General features: G+C 34.8%; 1 protein-coding gene and 1 pseudogene across 2 annotated transcripts; one reads left to right on the top strand and one right to left on the bottom strand.

Annotated features, from left to right (window-relative positions):
* The first annotated feature begins 12483 nt into the window (after positions 1–12483).
* Positions 12484–13450, top strand: LOC143632439 (membrane protein PM19L-like; annotated as a pseudogene). The gene is made up of 4 exons (XR_013153515.1): positions 12484–12878; positions 12953–13171; positions 13236–13281; positions 13357–13450. The product of XR_013153515.1 is annotated as a membrane protein PM19L-like (transcript).
* Positions 13451–13751: 301 nt separating this feature from the next.
* On the bottom strand, positions 13752–16836 carry LOC143632475 (uncharacterized). Its single transcript, XM_077100990.1, has 4 exons — positions 16764–16836; positions 15464–16011; positions 14630–14721; positions 13752–13853 (listed from the first exon to the last, which is right to left on the bottom strand). The coding sequence occupies exons 1-4, from the start codon at positions 16834–16836 to the stop codon at positions 13847–13849; spliced, it is 720 nt and encodes a 239-aa protein (XP_076957105.1). The 3' UTR covers positions 13752–13846.
* Positions 16837–21852: the final 5016 nt, after the last annotated feature.

Below are 21852 nucleotides of genomic sequence, written 5' to 3'. Positions count from 1 at the left end.
TTTCTTAAACTACACACTTCATGCAAGATTGTTCTATTAAAAGTAATGCTTATTTAACGAACCTTTTTGTTATGGGCCCTTTTATTATTCCATTCAACCAATAATATATCCATACATACATACATCCATAAATAGCCCGAATCAAGATGGGTTCGATGATATCTCCATCACCGGAATTTGTTAATATTACTTTCTTTGTAAAATTACGTTTGCTTGTTTGTTGTTTTTATTATTATCTTTTTTTAGTTTTAATTTGAGAAGCGTGAGTTAGACGCCTTTAAGAAGAGAACTTTATGTTGACCCAATCAACAAGATCAGATTTATCAATAACCTTAACACATGATGAAAAACGACAATAAACCTTTAGGTCACATGCTTGTTACAACGGTCTATTTTTACACTTTCGTATAATGTAATAGACGTCAAAGTTACAACTCCTTTCCGTGTCAATACATCAATATATATGGTACACGCACTATATGTAACCTAACATATAACAATAATAATAATAATAATAATAATAATAATAATAATAATAATAATAATAATAATAATAATAATAATAATAATAATAATATACTGACGAGAGTGATACAGCCATATACGTAACTCTCCCATTTGCAATTCAAGTCAATCCGGTTGGTCAAATACGTGACCAATAGTTTAAAGGAACAATAGGTGGTGGAAAATATTAATAATGTTTTATTTGTGAGTGTTTCTTGTAAATTATAATTCGTTTTAAATTAGGAAGTATTTCATGGCTGGTCTAAATATCTAATTGTTTATGGTGTACTCTGTCTCGTTTTTGTTTCATTGATTTTTTATCTTGAGGTTTTTGCTAGTTTCCCACTAACGTTTTTTTATAAAATTTGCCATGCAACATAAAAATATATCTAACTATTTACTTTCAGTCGTTCCAAATTAATCTATCATATGATAAAAGTTAGACTCAAATGAACCCAAATGTAACACACTTTATTCAAATCAATCCATCTATAAATCGATCACTAATAACTGCCACTTTTTGCACCGGTTCATGTGTACTTGAAATTAAGAGGGTGTATATATGGATTTGGGACGGTTTAGGATAACCGAACCAAACCAAAATTTCACTGTTTAAGTTTTTAAATGTTTGCGGCTTTGTCGGGTTTTGGTTTGGGTTCCCTTCCGCTATAGTTTTTTTCTTTTTTTATTTTTTAATATTATCATTTGAGCTTGAAATTTTTAAGGCATAAAAGACTCCATGCATGATGAATTGATGATACTTTTAATTGTATGCAAAATTATTATATATTAAAAGGCAAAGTGGAAAGTTTAAAACTTTACACTTTGCCCACTAAATGTTTAGAAACAAAATTTTAAAGTTTAAACTTTGGCCACTAAATGTTTAGAAACAAAATTTTAAAAGTTTAAAATCTTTCAATCTGGCCACTAAAGGTTTAGAAAGAAAAGTTTTAAATTTTCAACTTTGGCCAACAACGTTACCTCTTCTTCAAACTTTAGCCACCTAAGTTTCACGCATTTATAGTTTTGACACAAAATTCTTAGCGTTTCAACTTTGTTCACAAAACTTTTATTTTGACGGTACCATAACAAATCGGCCTGATACCAACCGAGTTACCGTCTTGTCCCCACCGCAACGCGCCGGTTTAAAGCATCTATAGAGAGAGGGTGCGAATTGTAATGGGTTTTCTAACGTGGTAACCTGCGTAGACGTTAGGGAATTCATTTGCGAATAAAGTTTGAGGCGACGCGGGACGGAGTCTTTAACTAGTTTTTACTTTAAAAGATGAACACATGTTGAAAGTGTCACGATCACTGCTCTTTAACTTGACCTTTGGAAAAGGGAAAAAAAAACTCTTGATGATTCTCGTGATGAAAAGTATGGCCACGAGAAAATTGGTGCATGTACGTGGTCCTTTTTACAATCCTGTCTTTCGCAAACCTTCCCTTTGGAATACGCATATTTTCTTTCGTTTCAAAACCAACGAAACGCACCTCGTTAACAACGGGTTTGACTCCATATTTTCACACATCTAGATTCTAAACAAGAAGACTTCGTTGAGGTCCGCATAATTGCAATGAAGCAAGTCATGTTTTGTTAAGATATTAATTTTGTGTTGGAAATAAATAATGCCTTTTGATTCCATTATAATTACGCGGAAAAAGTTTTATTGTTTTGTGGTTGTACATGTTGCGTATTTTGTAAATCGAATTTTGATAGAAGAAAATTTTTCATCATCATTGAGTCCATTGGCCTGCAAAATAAGGAATGAGAAGAACTAATATCCAATCGTATGATATATAAAACTCATGGAGATTTAGAACAAATGATGGTTGATCGATCAACGACTTGGGTTGGTGACGGAGTCATAAATGTTTTTATCAATAGAGGTGTTAAATAGGTTGTGTTTACTGGTTTGCAAGTCCAACCCGGCACAAACCTAAACAAGGCCCAAACCTAAAAATCATGTCAGACACATGAATATAAAACCGACACAAATATTCACGAGGATCCAAATTAACTCAAAACTGTTTGACTCAAAAGACGCTTTTTTTTAATTAATTTTCACATGTTAATATTATAAGGGGACATTTTCACAGTAAATATATAAGTTTATATAAAACAATTATTATTATTATTATTATTATTATTATATATTTTAAATTGTAACTTTCTTATCACACTCATAATAATAATAATAATAATAATAATAATAATAATTATTATTATTATATATTTAGTTTTTATACTTATGGCTTCTTATTATGTACATTTTTCGTTCATTTTGGATGCTCCATGTGTTAACCAACTTTACACCTGCACACGTTTGTTGTGCTTTTCTTGAAAACATACATCTTCATCTTAGGGTCACTGCAAAAACATAAATTACAGCCACCTCACTCTCTCTCTCTCTCTCTCTCTCTCTCTCTCTTTTCTACTACCGGTTCAACCTCTACCGCTCTTTCTCTCCATTCTAGCGGTTCCACCGTCTCATTGCCGGTGATTTCTAATCAACCCCATAACCGTCGTCTTCCACCGTCGTCACCATCGGCTTTAGCACCACCTGATTTAGGGTTGTGGTGTTGCAGCGCTGGTCCGGTGACCTTTTGTGGTGGACACAGTCGGAAGGGGTTTGGTGGTGTGTTCACGGTGGTCCAGTGGCCGGTTGTGTGGCGGGGGCGTGGTGGTTTTTTGCATGTTTCGTTGTGTTGCAGCGGAAGAAAGTGGGGAAGGTGGTTGACCACTGTTTCGAAACCCTATGTGGCGGTGGTGGTCTCTTACTGTTCCTTTTAATGGCAGTTTTGTTGTGGGTTGTTTAGCTGTGGGTGGTTCTTGACCTATGTTGTCGGTTTCTGTTAGGAAATCCTACGTGGCCTCAAAACGTTTACTTTACACATCTGGGATTGTTAAATTTTGCTCAAAACTCAAAATTCATTCGGTTTAGAGTAAAAAACTCAAATTACTAGAATGTGTGTCATGGATTATTGGACTTATTCTACTGTTGTTTTAGTGATGGCTGAATTGTAGGTCGTAGTTGAACTAAATATTTATTTAAAGGGGATGGGTTAAATTTTAATTATGCAGGTTATAGTGCAGGAAATTTATAGTTAGTTTGGGAACTGTAGAATGCTAATTGCTTGATAAATAATTGGTAATTAATTTAAGCTTTAAACTTTGTTAAAAGATTGTGACTTTCATATGTTCTGAATCGAATCTTATGCAATTGTGAAAAGAAAATGCATCACTTTGATAACCTAAACCTTTGATTATATGCTTTATTTTGTACGACAAAAACACTTTGGATTTACTTATAAATTAATGTTTCTGATTCTGGATCTTTATCATCATTATTTCTGATATTTGGTTGTAGTTCACAGTTACTATAACTAAGATTTGTGTGGCTCAAAGGTTGATTTGGTTGTGGCTCCCTGTTTGGTGTGACAAGATTTGGTTTCTTTCTCTTTTAGTCGGTGATGATGGTGGCAGGTGGCGTGGCAACTTTAGTTGCACCCGTAGAGGCGTTGCGCCATACTTTGTTGATAATGGCAAAAATGAGAAATTGTGTAACGACTATGATGATCTATTAGTTGTTGTAACCGGGCTCATCCCTACTCAGCACAACACGCGGGGTTCTAAACTAAGCACCCGTTGTATTTTAATTATAAACTCTCATATAAATTTCTATTTTAGTTTTAACTATTGTGTTACCCGGCGCTTTGCACCGGATAGGTCAGAGATAACGCGTCGGGTAGGTCGGATTTGTTTATATCCCGTTGCTTTGTAGTGGTGCACTAATGTGGGTTCGGTTGATTAACATATAAAAAATTAAAGTAATTAACAAGGCATTTATTTGGCCGATAAAACCCGAGCCATAGACATAAAACGTTAACAAATTATAATTATAACTATTATTAATAATAATTATAAATTGTAAGATATTCATAAAAGTATATGTCTTCCTTTAAAATAAATAAAGGAATACCTAATAACAAAGCAAATACACATGTAATACTAGCTGAAGAAAGAGAAGACCACCACCTACTTGAAACCGGATTCTAACCTGCGTCCCACACCATCATTGTTTTAACACATAGATCGACAACCACTGGACCAAAATATCATATTGGTTAACCTCCCAAATAATTTATCTAAAACCTAAAACAGCAAGCTAAAGTTTGTGACATCAATCACCACTTTTACTCTATAGATAATATCACATAAGATGCCTTACTAATTAAACTTATTTCATATTTTTTTAGCAAACTAAAATAAAAAAAAAACATGGGCTGGACAAGTTGTGTTAAACAGATTCATGGGTTGACCAGATCCAAACCCGAGCCTGACTCGTTTAATTAAACGGATTCATGGGTTTGACCCGAAACTTATTCGAACCCATTTATGCCAAACCCAAATCTTCGAATTTCTTGCTAGGTTTGTGTTGTGTTTTCTTGTTGTATTAGAAATTTACATCCCTAGTAAAAACGCTATTCATCGATTATGCGGCTATCATGCTATCCACCACAATGGGGTGGGCCTTGATGAGATTGGGCGCCTTGGAAATATATGAAATATATAAAGATCTAATCTAACTAATATATTAAAGGAAAACCAATTTATCCACTTGTCTTTCTCCGAGGATGTCCATCTAATGTTTCATGTCATTCACTTTCTATACATATAATTTCCACATAATTAATCAAATAATTTTAATTCTAATGCTAATCTTCTTACTATACTATTAAAGCAAAACAAGATATTCACATGGCCATCAAATAGGATGTCCACATAAGCTTACAAGGTTTCTATCTCTAGAATTGCAACATAATTCACTAATTAATATTTTCTAGAATCATAACCTCACTAACTAATGTTTTCTAAAATCATAACCATCTATTTCTTTTTCAATGATTTAAAAACCGATTTTGACTATTAATTATTTATAACTAATTAAAGAATTCTTATGATAGCTATATATATATATAAGGTTAGGTTAGGATAAAAACCCACTTGAGTTGTGAAAACTCTAGATACCCATTCTCAACCACATGTTTTTAATTAAAGATCAAATCTTGTGGTCACAATTAAAGTTAATAAAAAATGTAAAAGTTTATTTACATTTTCTCTCTCCTGAAAACATATATAAAAATTACTAAAAAAATGTAAAAAAAATAGCAAAATAGTTTTTTTTTATGTTTTCGATGTTTTGTATTAAATGTAACAACATATATTACATGTAACAGAAAAAAAAAACGATTTTACATAGGGTTTTCACGGATTTTCTCAACTCAAGAGGGTTTTCAAACTATACTTCTCCTATATATATATGACGTTTGAAATTTTTTTCACCCGTGTGTAACACAGGCCACTATCCTAGTTATAAACTAGTACAACATTCCAATCTATTGTTTGAATATGTAGTTTTATTTCATTACTTGTTATCTATACTTAGCATTCTTGAACCATATTGTTCATTCTAGACAATTTTCTATCAATATTTTTATAAAAAAGAAATAACGGTAATGAAGAATCAAATAGGAGGATTCACAAAGTCAATATCTACTTATGAAATGGTTACATTATTTACAAAAGGAAAGAAAAAAGTAAAAGGATCAAGAGTGGGTAGGATGAATCATATTTTACACAAAAATGTCCCCATTTTGGTGTCAATGTACTTCACTCGTGTAGCAACTTCCTACTCCTTCCTTCGATGGTACAAAACGCAAAATGTTTCCGTCTTTCTAACCAACATGGTTCACATGCGAAATTTTATTTTTCTTCTGTATATATATGCTTAATAAACATATTACTTAGTTTTTTTCCCTATATTTTTTTAATTTGATACATTATTACCACATGCTTATTTGTATATACACTTCAACACAATTTTTACTACAACTTAGTTGCATTCAACATAATGAGATATTTCAATCTCAAAACATATCATAATGTATTCTACCCTATACGACTCAGTTTGTTACAAAATATATATTGGCATGTAGATGAAAATAAATAAGCCTCAACACTACATCGAATTTACAGAAAACGTTATTTATTTATAAGTTATAAGAGAAAACGTAAAAGAATAGTGAAAATAATAATAAAATGTTAAAAAGCAAACAAATCATGTTTTGTGCCACCAAAGGATAGGGCCATAACCCTAAGAAGAGGACAATTTGTGTGAACTTTAGAAGATACAAAATCACTGTTTTCTTTCATAACTTTCCCTAGTTTATAACATGTCAAAGCAAATAAAGAAATGTTGAGTGGTCTCTCTTAAATATCAACCATAAGTCTTGTGGCCCTATGAACAACCTTGAATGATCATGGATTTTAATTGACTTGCAATCCCTTAAGTCTTAACAGATTAAATGTGTGGTCAGGAAGTGTTTTAGTTATGATTAATGGATAGGAATGCTGCTTCAAATATCAACTACTCTATTCTTTTAGGTCCATTTCCATTATCAATTATGGGCTTCTGTGATTTTCTTCCCACAATCTAATGTGGGCTTCATAAAGGGTCCCACGTAGGACTATCAATATCATGTACATGTGAGAACTGAGAAGATATATAAAGTCTATCCTGTCTTATATTGAAAACCAGAGTTATTAACACAATGCAAAGATACATAGTAGGCAACAAGTAGTTGATTAAGATCTTGACATAACATCACACATGAAACTATTTAGTGTCATGACTCATGATGTCTAATCTTTCACCCATGTCGCAACAAGCCATATGCGTGTCATTTGACCCCTTTCAACCTTACAATAAGCATAAATTCAAACTTATAATACAAAGCCGGTTGAATTCAAACTAGTGGTATTGGATCTAATAGAAATCATATACAGGACGACTTTAAAGTAGAAGCACAAATGTGGGACCGCATGCCGACACAAGTGAAGGAATTTTCATATGGTTAAGACTTCTAATACCTAGAAGATTGGATTTTTAACATCCTTTCCTACATTAACGGGTTTAAGATTCATATATTATCGCAGCATACTAAATGTGCATGTAACTATGTAAGCATGCTTGAAAAGGGAAAATATGTCTAGTCAAGAATGCACTTACATGGTGGAAGGCAAGTGTACCGTATAGCTCAGAAACCATGCCTTCAAAGATGGCAAATACCATAGTCAAGTTCATAATAATGCCACAAAAAAATATTCCGGTTTCATATCTTCATTGCAAAGCTAATGAAACCATATATCTTACATCTTCCATTTGAGTTTCAAGTGTCCAATGAGTTGCTCTTTGATTTCATTAGTAGTCCGGAATTGATCATTTGTTTTAATGGTTTTGTCACTATTTTCTGTAATCAGTAGCTTCTTGTTATTAATTTATAAGTATCTTTTATTTTGTTATTGTTTTGATTCCTTGTACCACGCTTTATGTTTTCTTGAATACATGAGGGTCTCAATAAGAGTAACCTCTCTATCAGCCTCTCTATCTTCAGGGATATAGAAAATGTTTGATTTAACTTACACTCTGCAGAACCTACCAATGGCTTGCTATTAGTGTGATTTTACTTGGCCGTTTGTTTTTTCTTATAAATCTCATTAGGTTGATTCTAACATTTCAAGAAGCCATGTTGCATAACAAAAGTAGTATATATAGGCTACTTTTAAACTTCAAGAAGCTATATATTACATGACAAAAAGAGTGCTTTTAGCTACCCAATTGGCACCTATCTCTCATGTTAAAGAAGCATGATTTGTTTGATATCATCATATATCATAGCCATATACCAAAATACCATGAAAAAGCTAAAGTTATATATGGAAGAAAGAATAATATATAAGATCAAAAGACAACCATGAGGCCAAATAGAACACATACAACTATACAAGGTCACCCTTTTGAGAAATGATGTGATCATGGTGCAAGCTAGCAACATCCACCTCACTTATCCTTATCTTGTACTAAGAGTTTCTATGAGGCATTCAATCTCCCAACCACGAATCATATTTGCACTCCACTTACACCAGGATGGAAAATAATGTTCTAATCTTGTCCCAAACTTGTATTTTTCAATAAAGATGACAAATTGAACGGTTGGCAAAGGACTACCGTTAAATCTTTTAATAGTCGTTATTAACACGAACCTTAAGGTAGTGAGATCCACTTAGAATGTCGTTTCGTACGTCAAAGAGGGTTGACATGATCCAAACACACTGACAAACAAGATGCTTAGAATGAAAAGAGCACTTGCTTTATAAATTAACCAATATGAATTTTTTTTAAGTCAATATCTCATCAACATTATCAGTGATATCAGCATTCTATCTTTTGTGCGTAGTTTAACTGGAAAGGAGTGTTTTAACTCATGAATATAAATTAAATATACTTTGTACATATGATTACAATTCTAAAATGAAAAAATAAACAAATAAATAAAAAAATATTAAACGCTCGGTTCAATTTAAACAGCTGGTTTTAAGTCCCAAACCGTAAACAAAAACGTAAACCGTCAAACTGTAAATCGAACCGTGAACCAACCGACTGTAACCGAAACCAGCTGACTTGCCTTGGTTTGACAATTAGGTCAATAATTCTTAAAGTTAATTTCAGGTCAATCCCTCTCATAGCTTAACCAAATTCTATTCGAGTTATGATCCGCGTGCTTTAACAGCTTCAAGTATTTGCATGTGCTTAGTTATCTACTGAATTGAAATTTACCCCGCTAACTACTAATTTTGGGCCAACAGGCCCAATATGATACATTTAGTTATATTATATGAGCCCACGCTGAGTTTTTTTTTTTTTCTAGAGTTATTATTTACATGCTTTCTTCCCGTGAATGCTTGATCGCAGTTGCGTGCTTAGGGGAGTGTTTGGGTTCCTTATTTAACCTCCTTATAACTTATATAAGTCATAAGTTATAAGTTACAAAGTTGTAACTTATAACTTATTCACTAACAATTTTTAACTTTTTCAAACACCTTATAACTTATAATGTGTAAGCTATAAGTCATAAGGAGATAACATAAGCAATCTCAAACACCCTTAATCCGCATACATGAATTCTCTCAACATCTCTGTCAAAACTAAATTCCATAAACAAGGCTTTCTTTGTTTCTTTCCTTTTTTCTTAAAAACAAAGACCATACACCTTGACAAACTTGAAACTTGTAAGGAAGAAACACTATAGTTTATGAGATAGTTGGATGGGAACTTTTTCAGAGTATGCTTCTCCTTACTAGCTTGGATCCTTGTGTATCTTTTAATACGAATATTTAAATGAACACAGCTAGACAAACTGATTTATTTATTGTATTTGTTTATCAATGAAGAAGACGTTTTCGTGTTTGTTTATGATTATTTGTTAATATTTTAAACAAATACAAATGAACAAAACGAGCATAAATAAATATGCCAAAATTTTCAATGTAACAATAATAATATTCAAATTAAACTAAGTTTAAACATGATTGAAAAAGTTAAATTTCGAAACCTAAAGGAATGATTAAAAGTCTGAAAATCAAATTGTTACATGAATGGTATTTGATGGGTGTAACTTAATGGGACGATAACTAGTTTTTTGGGCGATTTTCGCCCCCCCCCCCCTACACCCGATATGTGGGTTGATAGGGGTATAAATTTATCGCCTGTTGGATAATGAAAAATAATAATAAAAAATAAAATCAATGTCACCAACGGTCAAAAAAAATCAAAACAATATATATATATACACACACGCGCTATCTTCTTCTCCAAAAATAGAAACTTCATCTCTAACATTTCCAATTTCAAACAAAAATACCGCACCACTTCTCCAAAACTACTTACGAAAATGAATCCTAGAAACAACCCAAACCATCCATGGCTTGGTTTCGGGCAATATCATACTCCGAACCTAAACCATGGATCGGTTTCAGGCAACACCGTACTCCGCAAAACCAACAAACCAACTCCTCGAACACCCAAAACCAATCGAACCTAAACTATTTATATCTTTTCCCAACCCGAACTTAAGCATGTACGCCAACTTTCTCAACCCCGAAAACCCCATGCCTGTTTTAGGGTTAGCCAACCGGATCGGGAGCCGGAGACGGTGCCGAAGACTCAATCGGTGCAAGCCTCCGATCAACCCGAAAGGGGGGCGTAAACACAAAAGGAAGGAGCTGGGGGAGACGGCGGTGCCACGTGACTACATGCTATGGATAGCGGAGGAGGAACTAGCTCTCACGCGGGATTGGATCGCCATTTCGGAGGATTCCGAAGTTTGTAAGTTATTAATATTAAGTATTTATTTAAAACTAATTTTAATTGTAAAAATAGTTTTAATTGTAACAAACTTTCAATACGCCGGCGTATTTTGGATGAAAATCTTTGAAGCTTAGGTCCAGATCTCGGGCAAACCGGTTGATAGCCGAGGTAAAGAAGGGGTTCAAGCTCATTGGAAGGTCATAAACGCTGATTGACAAAAATATAGTGGGATATATAACCGAGTGAAGCAAATCGGTTGGGGGGTAGCAGCAAAAATGGCACCAACATTGATCCAAGCTCGAGCGTTAGCCGACTATCAAACTCAAGGGCAACAGGAAGGGCTAAGGGAAGACATTTAAATATTTAACTTCTTGGGAGAGACTTCAGGTTTGCCCAAAATGAAAAGGGGAACCCACCGTTCCGGTAGCTCGACGATCTGGCGCATCATCTTGAGCTCCAAAACGGTTGAAGACCTCGTCTTTGACAAATCCGAGCACACCTACAACACCCTTCGATGCTCATAACTTCCACCTCGTTGACGAAAACGAGGAAGACGAGGTTAATTTAGGGGACGACAGCGTACAAGAGTTGCCTCGAACCCCCGAGAGAGGAAGAAAAAAGAATGGAAAAAATGTGGAGGGTTCGTTGTCGACACGATCCGATGTGGGGACCCGCGAAGAATTGGACCACTAAACGATATGTTTGGTTGTTTCAGAACTCAAAACGTGGAGCGTTTTGCTACCCTCCGTGCTAGCACCGACACCAATGATCGGTTTGTCGGTGTATATGAATTGCGGCAAATGGAACGAGACCTCGATTACCTCATCTAAAAGGGGCTTACCAAATAGGCCGCCGTATTATTGGAAGAACGACGGTTACAAAAAATACGCGAAGCTCACACAACCTATGAAAGTAGTTTTTAGTTTTATGGTTTTTTTTAATATGTATTTTTTTATTTTGGTATTTCTTTTTTAATTTAAATGTATTTATTTATTTAATTTATTAAGTATTTATTTGTTTAATTTAATTATAAAAACAAAATAAAATAAAGATGGCGTGATAATGTGATGGGGCCACAACACCACTACACACCTAAAATAAAAATCGTTTCTCTGCTAACTTCGTGACACGTGTCGAAAATCTCCCCATTTTGTAGCTCTTTAAAATACGGTATAAGAAACAATATACCATTCTTTTTATATATTATTATTGTTGTTGTTGTTGTAGTATATATACTGAGCATAGACTCCTTTACTACTTTATACATTTTGTATACATAATTACATGAGCGTGAAGCTTCATAATCCAACTTCTTTTCATAACATTTTACAAGAAAGCAAAAGTGGTTTGGCATTAAAATAGAAGCCCAACACTTTCACTTTTCACTTTTTCACTTTTTTGATCATTCTAGAGAGAATTAATGCAAAGATTGTTGGGAATTCCTGAGTCGACCTGTGGTTTGGTGTATGGAACGGCTAGGATATTAACTTGGCGTGCAAGTTAATGATTAAATAATATTAATCAATTTATGAATGATTATCTAGTTTCCTATTTGATGCATGTTAGGAAGATCATTATTATGGAATTGATTAATTAGAATCCCGATTATAGTGTAACGTGTTAGGTTAGCTATAAACACCGTGTTTAGGGTATGGGACAATTTGCATCAAGTTTTTGAGTCAGATTTCTTGATCAATAAAGTTTGAGTGTTAGCCAAATATTGTTTCGTTGTTCTCGTTCATAACGTGTCTTTGATTACCATAAAGATTGTTTGAGCAAAAGCCTTACCAAAGAATATACCATCTTTTGACTTAGCCTTACTTGCATGAAACAGTAATACAACCTCCTTTACAACCCCACAAAACCCTTTGCTGCAAATATCCTTAACAAGCAAAGAACTAATTTAACAAAAATAATAAACAAAATTAAATGGGCCCAAATCATCTATAAGAACATATATACACCCCTCAACCTTAAGCTATACCACACCAAGATTCGACGATCTCTTGTCTTCAAAACAAACAAAAAACCTAAAAATGGCCAACGGTCAAATGAGATCCGTGGTGTCACTTCTTATGGTCTTGAACTTTTGCATGTATGCTATACTTTTAGGCATCGATGGTTGGGCGATGAATCGAGCCATTGACCATGGTTTCATCATTGGTACATTTTAACTCTCTAAACTTACCTCCTATGCATTCGTATTGATTGCTAATGTTTATGTGTGATATAAACAGGTCCAGGACATAATTTGCCTACTCATTTTTCGCCAATTTATTTCCCGATGGGAAATGAAGCCACTGGATTCTTTGTAACTTTCAGTTTGATCGCGGGAGTTGTTGGTATTGCGTCAATTTTGCTGGATTGGACCATTATAGTTCTGCGGATTCCACTAGCAGGCCTGCAGCAGTATCATCTGCTCTAATTGCATGGGCCCTTACTGTTCTTGCCATGGGGTATGATGATTAATACATAATTTCCCATTTGAACTCAAAAGTGTGTAAATATGATTTAATGCAGGTTTGCATGGAAGGAAATCGATCTCGAAGGAAGAAATGCCCGTTTGGTGAGTGCATTAACAATAGAAAATCTCATAAATACTAGTTCAATAATTAATTTGTTCCTTTACTTTGTAATTCAGAGAACCATGGAGGCCTTCACAATCATCCTTTCGGCAACTCAACTCGTATATGTAGCTGCCCTTTACGGGTGATCAGCGTCACAAGATCTCATCATTTGTTGTGTGCTGAAGAGTTTTCGTGTCCATATTGTGCTTGGATTTACAAGCATTTTAATGACAATTGTTATGATGCATTTGTACCTATGTGGTAAAAGAATTGTTTTATATCAATCATATAGAAAATGATTTGTGTGTTATTTGGTGATCGGTTTTAGTAAAAGTTGGCACGGAAAATAATTACCGAAATATGTTAAATCACGAATACGTAAGCTTACATATTTAAACCAGGTTTTGTAAACCACAAACCGAACCATATAAATCTCTAGTTGGTTGAAACAACATAAAACTCCATAAAAAAAAAAGAAAACTAAAAAAGTAAGTAAACCAAGAACGACCGAGGTGGGTCGAGCTACCTACCGACTAGCAGCCCCATGGCGCGATATGATCAGTTTCAGTTTCTGTATTCAAACAAATGAACAAGAATGTCAAGCACAAAAAACACTATATAATCCTCCGTACCGTCATAGTAATTAGAAAATATCCTCAATAGTCTTTTAACAATAAGATATGACAATATCATACAAGATTTGAAGCGAGTATGTTATCTAGGTGTGTAAACGAGTCGGGCCGCTCGTGAGCTGCTCGCTAGAGGCTCGAATCGAGCTGAGTCTAAATGAGCCCGAGCCAGAACTCGAGCCTAAGAATAGGCCCGCTTATTAAATGAGTATGAGCCCGAGCTTCACTTATCAAGCTCAGGCGCAAACCTATTACATAATATTTTTCTAATTATATTAAATATATATTTACATAAATATATTATTATACATAAAACTATGATAAACGTAACTAAACAATTTATATTATGTTATAATAAATACAATAACTATAAATGCATATAAAAATTTTATCAATACATACAAAATAATTAAAAATATATATAATAATAAATTAAAGGAGCTGAGCTAGAGCTTGAAAAATTACTCACAATCAGAGCTCGAGCTCGAATAAGTTAAAGCTCGTTTGCACCCCTAATATTATTGGTCAAATTTGGATCAAATGAGAAAATAGCATAATGTGATTGATGATGATGACATGTGGGCAATGGGTCATGGATTCATGATCTGATCTGATCCAAGATCCAGCATAGTTGGGTAATGGGTCAGATCCATGGTTTTATCAATATTAATACTAATTTAACTCAAACCCGTGTCTTGCAAATAAAAATGCACCTAACCTCTCTGACCCTGAAATCAACTCAAATATTCCACAGCAACTCTTCCACGTGGTCGTCCTTTGCACTGCTACTGCAGTTGAAGCCACTGGGGCCTGCATATATTCAAAAGTGGTCATACTCTAAAAACAATCACATTTTGTAGCGTGTCCGGCTGAAATGGGTTTAGTATTGCCTATTTTATCCATATTTATAAATAGTTTATGCCTTATGTATTATAAGAAAAAGTTATGTTATACTGTTTTTACTTATTAGCTGTCTTCTTACAAAAGGAACAATTTAGTAGGTTGTGTGCACTATAAACGAGTCGAGCTGAGTTGTCATGGTTTGTAAACAAGCTGAGCCTAAGCCAAAGTAAGATTGGCTTGTTGGCTCGTTCGTTAGGCTTGTTTAATTGGCTAATTAACTAAAACTCAACTTTTAATATACATAAACTATAACCAAAGTTTTAATATATATATATATATGTAGTAATAAATTTTGTAATTTATTAATTATGCATTATGTGCATGTTGATAATAATTCTTTTTTTCATTTTATATATATATTAATAGGTGTAAAAACATAAAAAAAAATATATTTTAAAATATACGAGATGTGGTCTGACAGCTATGAGTTGGCTCAAGCTTTTTTCAAGCCAATTCAACCTCCATACGTCAGCTTGTTAACATAAAAAAGCTAACTCGGCTCAGCTCGGTTTGTAAACGACCTGAGCCCAACATTTCAGCTCATCAACAAAAACAAGCCAAGCCGGCTCAGCTTGTTTATAGACCTACATAATACATTCAAAGATCACAAATACAAAAAGATAACACTTACAAACAATAAACAATATACCTGTTTATTATAATCTCCAACCGTATCAGTTTCATTCACATGATTCGCACCATTAACTTCAGAACTCACATCTCTCATACCCGTAGAACACGCCGCATCATCCTTCAAAACCAAACAACCATCTTCACCAACCGAAACCCCTTTTTCCACCTCATTTTCTTTCACAACGGGTTCAACAATTACACTAGAAGTCAAGCAACCATCCTGCACAACCATTTCACTAGCAACCACTAAATCTTTCTTCTTCTCATTCTGTATTTCCTCAAACACTTGCGACACTTCATCTAACAGCGAATCCACAGGCTTAACGGGTTCACCAATTGGGGAAATTGTTTCAGGCACGGATTCTAGAACAACCACATTCTTGTCGATAATATTAGACTCGTCATCTGAACTGCTAATAGAACTCGAACTAGTGCTGTTAAAATTCTTCGTTTTTTCGTTAATATCTTTAGATTTGTTTTCAGATAAGTTATCTTCTATCTTCTCCACTGATGGATATTGTGAAGTTGGAGAATTAAGTTTCACATTATTATTATTATTCTCTCCTGCCATAAGTCATTATGTTCAAATTAGTAAGAAAACTATATAAACAAACAATGAGACAAACAAACGTGCATAGTAAAATCAAACTCACAACAAAAGCTACTTGTAGGGTTTGGGAGGGTAGGACCCACGCTTCGATTTTAATATGCGCGCGTCAACTGCAGCAATGCGATGCGGTTTGATGCGCCAAAGTATCTAGTTGACGACTATTTGAACAAATTAGAGCATCAAATCTGACTGAGTAATGGGTTTAAGTCTTTCAGTAATATAAACCATTGATTTCACAGATCAGAGATGAAGAAAATATCTTATATGTTAGTGTTTAAAAGTTAACAAATGAAAATATTAGGTATTAATAATTTTAACTTTTGGGATCAAAGTGCTACATTAAAAGCAAGACGAAAGTAGTAATAATAATAATAATAATAATAATAATAATAATAATAGTAGTAGTAGTAGTAGTAAGTATGATGAATAAGTAGTAATAAGATAAATAAAGAATGGCAAGTAGCAAAGGTAACTATATAACAAACAAAGACCCACTTCACTTCACATCAATCACAAGATCCATCAAATCCAAGTTCAAAAAAGCCCTAAAACAGCAACCGAAAATCATCAAAATAAACGAATAAACTCGACAAAGAATTTAATTTAAATCACTCAACTTTTAGCAATACATTAATCATTTTTAAGAGAAACTGGGCCATGCCCAGTAATTATAATTAAAATGCATAAAGAATTGAATAGAGGGTACCTCGATGAGATTGAGTTGTGGATGATTTCTTCTCTTTAGCAGCAGCTTTTCGCTTCTTAGCACCTGAAGGCATGATTGATTGGGTGGTCGGTGGCTAGAACTAGAAGCACCGGGAAGATGATTAATCTCGTGTAAAAAATATTCAAAGTTTCAAATAGGGATGAATCTTGCTTGGGGTACAAGGGTCATTTCATTTGGTATCCATGTGACTTTTTTTATATTATTATTATTATTTATCTTTTTTTTTCCGTAGACCTCCCGCTATGGGCGCCGTTGGCATCGTTGGGGAACGGAACACCGCCGGGGGGCGCCAAAGGTTGGGGCGCGGATGGATTGGGCGCGGAAGGGTGATGAGTGGTGGGCCCTCCTTCAAATGGCTATATGACCGTTTTATCTATAAAAAAAAATTAATTTAGCCATTTTCTATACAAATTCAAACCATTTTCCATTTTTTACTCAAACAACTCTCAAATTTTCACACCATCATTTCACTCAAAAAATCTCAAATTTCCACAACTATGATCCGAGCTCAAACCCAAATCCAAACCTGAACACAAGCTCGAGCTCAAACCCGAACCCATGGGATCCGGCTCAAATGTGGTGGGCTAGTTTGCTCGCAAATAACAACAACCCTAATAACCCTTTTCTATGCCAACCAACATCGACCCGTAATGCCTCCACCCATGCAACCGTTTACCACTGATATGTTCTTTCGACCGCCAATGCCGTATATGTTTTCGCAAGTACTCGAAACCCAAATACCATAAACCCAAATACTCGAACCGTATGTTCTTCGTAAACGAAGTCACAACAAAAAGAATCATGCTGACAGTCAAACAACTAACGAAAAGGTCGAAAGACAAAAGTGGGAAGCGGATGAGGAATTGGCGTTGGCGCGTGCGTGGATCGACTCATCCGAAGACTCGATTCAAGGTAAATTATTAAAATATTTATATATATTTCATGTTTTATTTTTTTGTTGACCAATACTAAGCTTTTATATGTATCGAAGGTGACGGTAAACATACCCCTGAGTTTTAGGAAGAAATACGTACTAAGTTCTTTACTATAATGGGTCGAGGATTCTACCGCGGGAATGATTTCATCTACAACAAATGGAATGCAATATGCACAAAAATAACCAACTTCACCAACGTCCACACCTGCATTACAAACAATAGAAAAAGTAGCATGAGCGATACCAATGTGATGGAGGCTTACTTAAAACAATACAAGGCTGTTTGTAATGCATATTTCAATACGATGGAAATTTGGAGACAATGCACAAGTCGTCAAAGTGGCATCCGGTCCCGACATCATCACCACGACCGTCCAAACGGTCAAAGACAACGTCTAATTCAGCCAATCATGTCACGCCCCAACCTAAGTCGAAAATGTCGGGGTGTAAGCCGATTGTTCACAGCTCAAAGGTACTATCATAATATAAAAGTGACAATATCTATAAGTTAATTATTTTATTTCAAAAAGTGCACACAATATCCAAATATAACAAAATATTCCAATTAAGTAAATATAATCCAAATAAACTTAAACAATGATTGTCTTCGTTAAATCCCAAGGTCTTGTCTAGGTATCCAAACTTCAATCTTCAATTTACATGATAACCTGCATATGCGTAGAAAATACAATACATTTTGTCAACATAAAGTTGAGTGAGATTATCACCAGTTTTGCAATGATATGATATCGTATGATAAATAAGCATAACGTAGTAAATTGCGGTAAATAAATCAAACTATAAGCAAGTAGTTAGATTGTTGCCAAGAGAATCGAGCGTTGGTCAATAATATGAGCACCCTATACAAGACGATATGTTGGACCCCTCCGAAATATACGAATGAATGAATATTAGCACAAGTAAGCATGTAACAAGTATATTCGATTAATCACACACAATTACACAATTGCTATATTTGAAATATATATATATATATATATATATATATATATAATATGAAATACGAATAATACGCATATGCCCCTAAAACGTTAGAAACTTAGTAAAATAATGGAATGATAAAACTCACCTTAGATTAAAGGCAGGTGAATACAAATATGAATAAACGAGTTAATGATTAAGTGAGTCGTCCACTAACGTGTCAAACGAAATAAACCAACAGAACCTGAAACTTTGAGATATGAAAATATGAGTAAAAACGAACTCGTTTCCGCTGGAATCATTCCAAACGGATGTTTAGAACTTTGGTTATGTTACATTTAAGATTTAAACGAGTCAGTACTGACCAAAATCCGAACAGCGATTCGAAAGTCGGGTTTTAGTCAGTAGCCTTAAAATTTTGTTACGGGAATAAAAGTCTTCTGGACCGAACATTGGTTCTGACCAGAAGCATGAAAAAACGAATAGTCAAACTTGTTGGCTGTTTTGCCCTTTAACGGGTTTTAAGCAAATTGACCAGTCAACACCCTTCAACCACCGAAATTGATTGAAGGTTATTGACTAGGGAATATGTATGAACGATTTCTTAGTTTACAACTTACCCGGAAATTGAAAGGATCAACCAAAACGAAGAGTCAAAGTCCAAAAGTAAGCAACGTCAATCATTTATGCTTGTATCTTCAACAATAATGAAAAAACCTAAGGATTTTACGAAGAACAGGGGAGGGTGACGGCTGAGGATGATATACTAGGGTATGAGAAAGTTTATGACAGATAATATGAGGTTTGTTTATATAATATATGCAAAAACGAACCAATTTGGTTAGTTTGCTCGTTTAAGTAACCGAATAAGTATTAAATGACGAAATCAATGAAAGATCAGTAAAAATTCATTCTTGGACAATAAGTAATGAACATGGACATTTATCTTAGTTATATTCCTTTTCTTGGACCTTAATTTACTCGATTTATGCCAAAAATAAGCGATTTGCATGCTAAAAACGAACTAGGAAAGCAAATCAAGCATGTAATCTGATCAGGTGGGTCATGGCGCTGCGTGGCCACCCCATGGTGGTGCCATCATGCAGCGTCCCGGCTCTAGGGGCGTTGGAGTTTGATATTTGTCATATATGGTCCTTGTAGTTTGGGATTTGGTTAAATATTGAACATTTTATGCACAAAACAAGAAATAAACATGGAAAGTATAAAGGGTATAAAATGAACATGAGAAAACTTTAATACTTATAAATATTTGGTTTTGATTAATAATAAAGATCTAAAAATGTTCTTGGGTCGGGTTAAACGTAAACAAATACGAGTTCGAAAAATTCGAGATATTACTGTTGGGATATATTTTGTGGTTTATGCTTGTACTTTGGGCTTAGTTTGGGGTGCATTATGTAAACCGAGATCCTTATGGATCTCGGTGGGCTTTAGGCTTTTGTTGGGCTAGTATGTTGGCTACCTTATATATAGATCTCTTTGTATAGGGTTCAGGTCGTTCAATTAAGTTTTGGCCGTCTAGTATCGTTGTTGGTAGAACGAGTATTGTAAGCATAGTGCTTAAGCACCCGACGTTAATAATAACATGTGTTTTGAAGCACTCCATCGTGTGTTTTACGTGTTCTTGCTTATTGTCTTGAATAATCTTGTGTTAGGATTCCGCACTAACATCAAGATACTTGATATCATATTGTAGTGATCCAGATTCGGGACTTACAATTGGTATCAGAGCCTTTGACCTATTCAGGCTCGTTATTGTGATATCAACGGATTCAAGATCTAAGTGTTTGGTGGTTTGGTTGTATTTCCGGCGAACTGTTGATCGGAGAAGAGAAAGGATTGCTTTTGGTGAAAGATTGATTTTGTTTTGGAAACAAATCAAATCCCACTAAACTAGGGAGTTTGTTATACTCAAAATCCAACTGAATCTCTAGTTTTCGGCCAAGGAAATTGGTTCTCGGTTAGTTTTGAGGGTTTTCTTCTGAAATCTGATCGTTTTCGGTTAGATTTAAGGGTTCTCGGCCAAAATTCTGTGGTTCTCGGTCAACAATCTCTGTTCTCGGTCACCAACCTTTATTCTCGATCAACATTCTTTTGTTTTCGGTCAACTCTTTCAGTTCTCGGTCATCTTTGGTTCTCGGTCAACGCATACTGTGAACGTTGTTGGACCTGATCAACTTAATTTGGGCTTTATGTATTGGACTTTAGAGTTTTCTGGACTTAAGATTTGTTTTGGACTGATTAAAAATAAAATGGATCAATTAACTAATAATAATGGGTCATCCAATGCTTCACTCCATCAAGAACTGGATTCCATAATGGGGACCACCACTCGTGTGCCTCGTCTACTGTCTCATGAGGGGTTCAGCGAATGGAAATGTCGATTCGAGAAGTACGTCAAGATGAAAGATGCAAAAATCTGGAGAAGCATAGTTAGGGGACCCCAAATCATCACGTATCAACGTGAGAACTCAACTGAAGTTGTTGTGAAGCCTATTGCTATGTACGATGATGATGATCTTGCTAAAATTGAAGAGGATGAAAAGGCGCTCTCAACCTTAACTATGGCACTCTCACCTGAGATTTCTCTGGGTTTTAGAGAACTTCAATCTTCTAAGGAGTTGTGGGAGGCCTTAATTGAGGTGTATGAAGGAAAAGAAGACATGAAGAGAAGTCGCCAAGACCTGCCGCGACAGAAATTCAACATGTTTATTCATGTTTTGGGAGAGTCGTTGGAAACTCAACTTCAAAGGTTCATAGCTCTTGTGACTGAGATGAGATCTGTAAGCATCTATCTAGCAACTTCTGAAATAAACAAGTTGGTGAACTCACTGCCTAAAAGTTGGGATATGAATGTTGCCGTTATCAAGAAGACAAAAGATCTCAACAGGATGTCTATATCTGAGATGTTGGCTACCATTAAGGCATGTGACGTGGATGACAAGCAACGTGCTATAAATCATGCAAACTCCTACAGTGCAGCTGGGTACAATGTTGCTTCCAACAATGCCCTCATCTCACAAGACAGCTTCTCAATGTTTAAGGCCACTCAGCAACTTCCACCTCAAGGAAACTTCCAAATGTATACGTCCACTCAAGGCAAATCTTCTTCCATCCCACCTCAACCAGCTCCAGTATTTTGCACCAAGTCTGCTCAATCTCCTGCTG

Source organism: Bidens hawaiensis, unplaced genomic scaffold, assembly GCF_021521415.1.
Source record: "Bidens hawaiensis isolate Kalapana, Puna unplaced genomic scaffold, B.hawaiensis_p1.1 tig00006390_1, whole genome shotgun sequence".
Classification (NCBI taxonomy): Eukaryota; Viridiplantae; Streptophyta; class Magnoliopsida; order Asterales; family Asteraceae; genus Bidens; species Bidens hawaiensis.
Note: the sequence above shows the minus strand (reverse complement) of the source record. Positions and strands in the feature narration are given on the sequence as shown.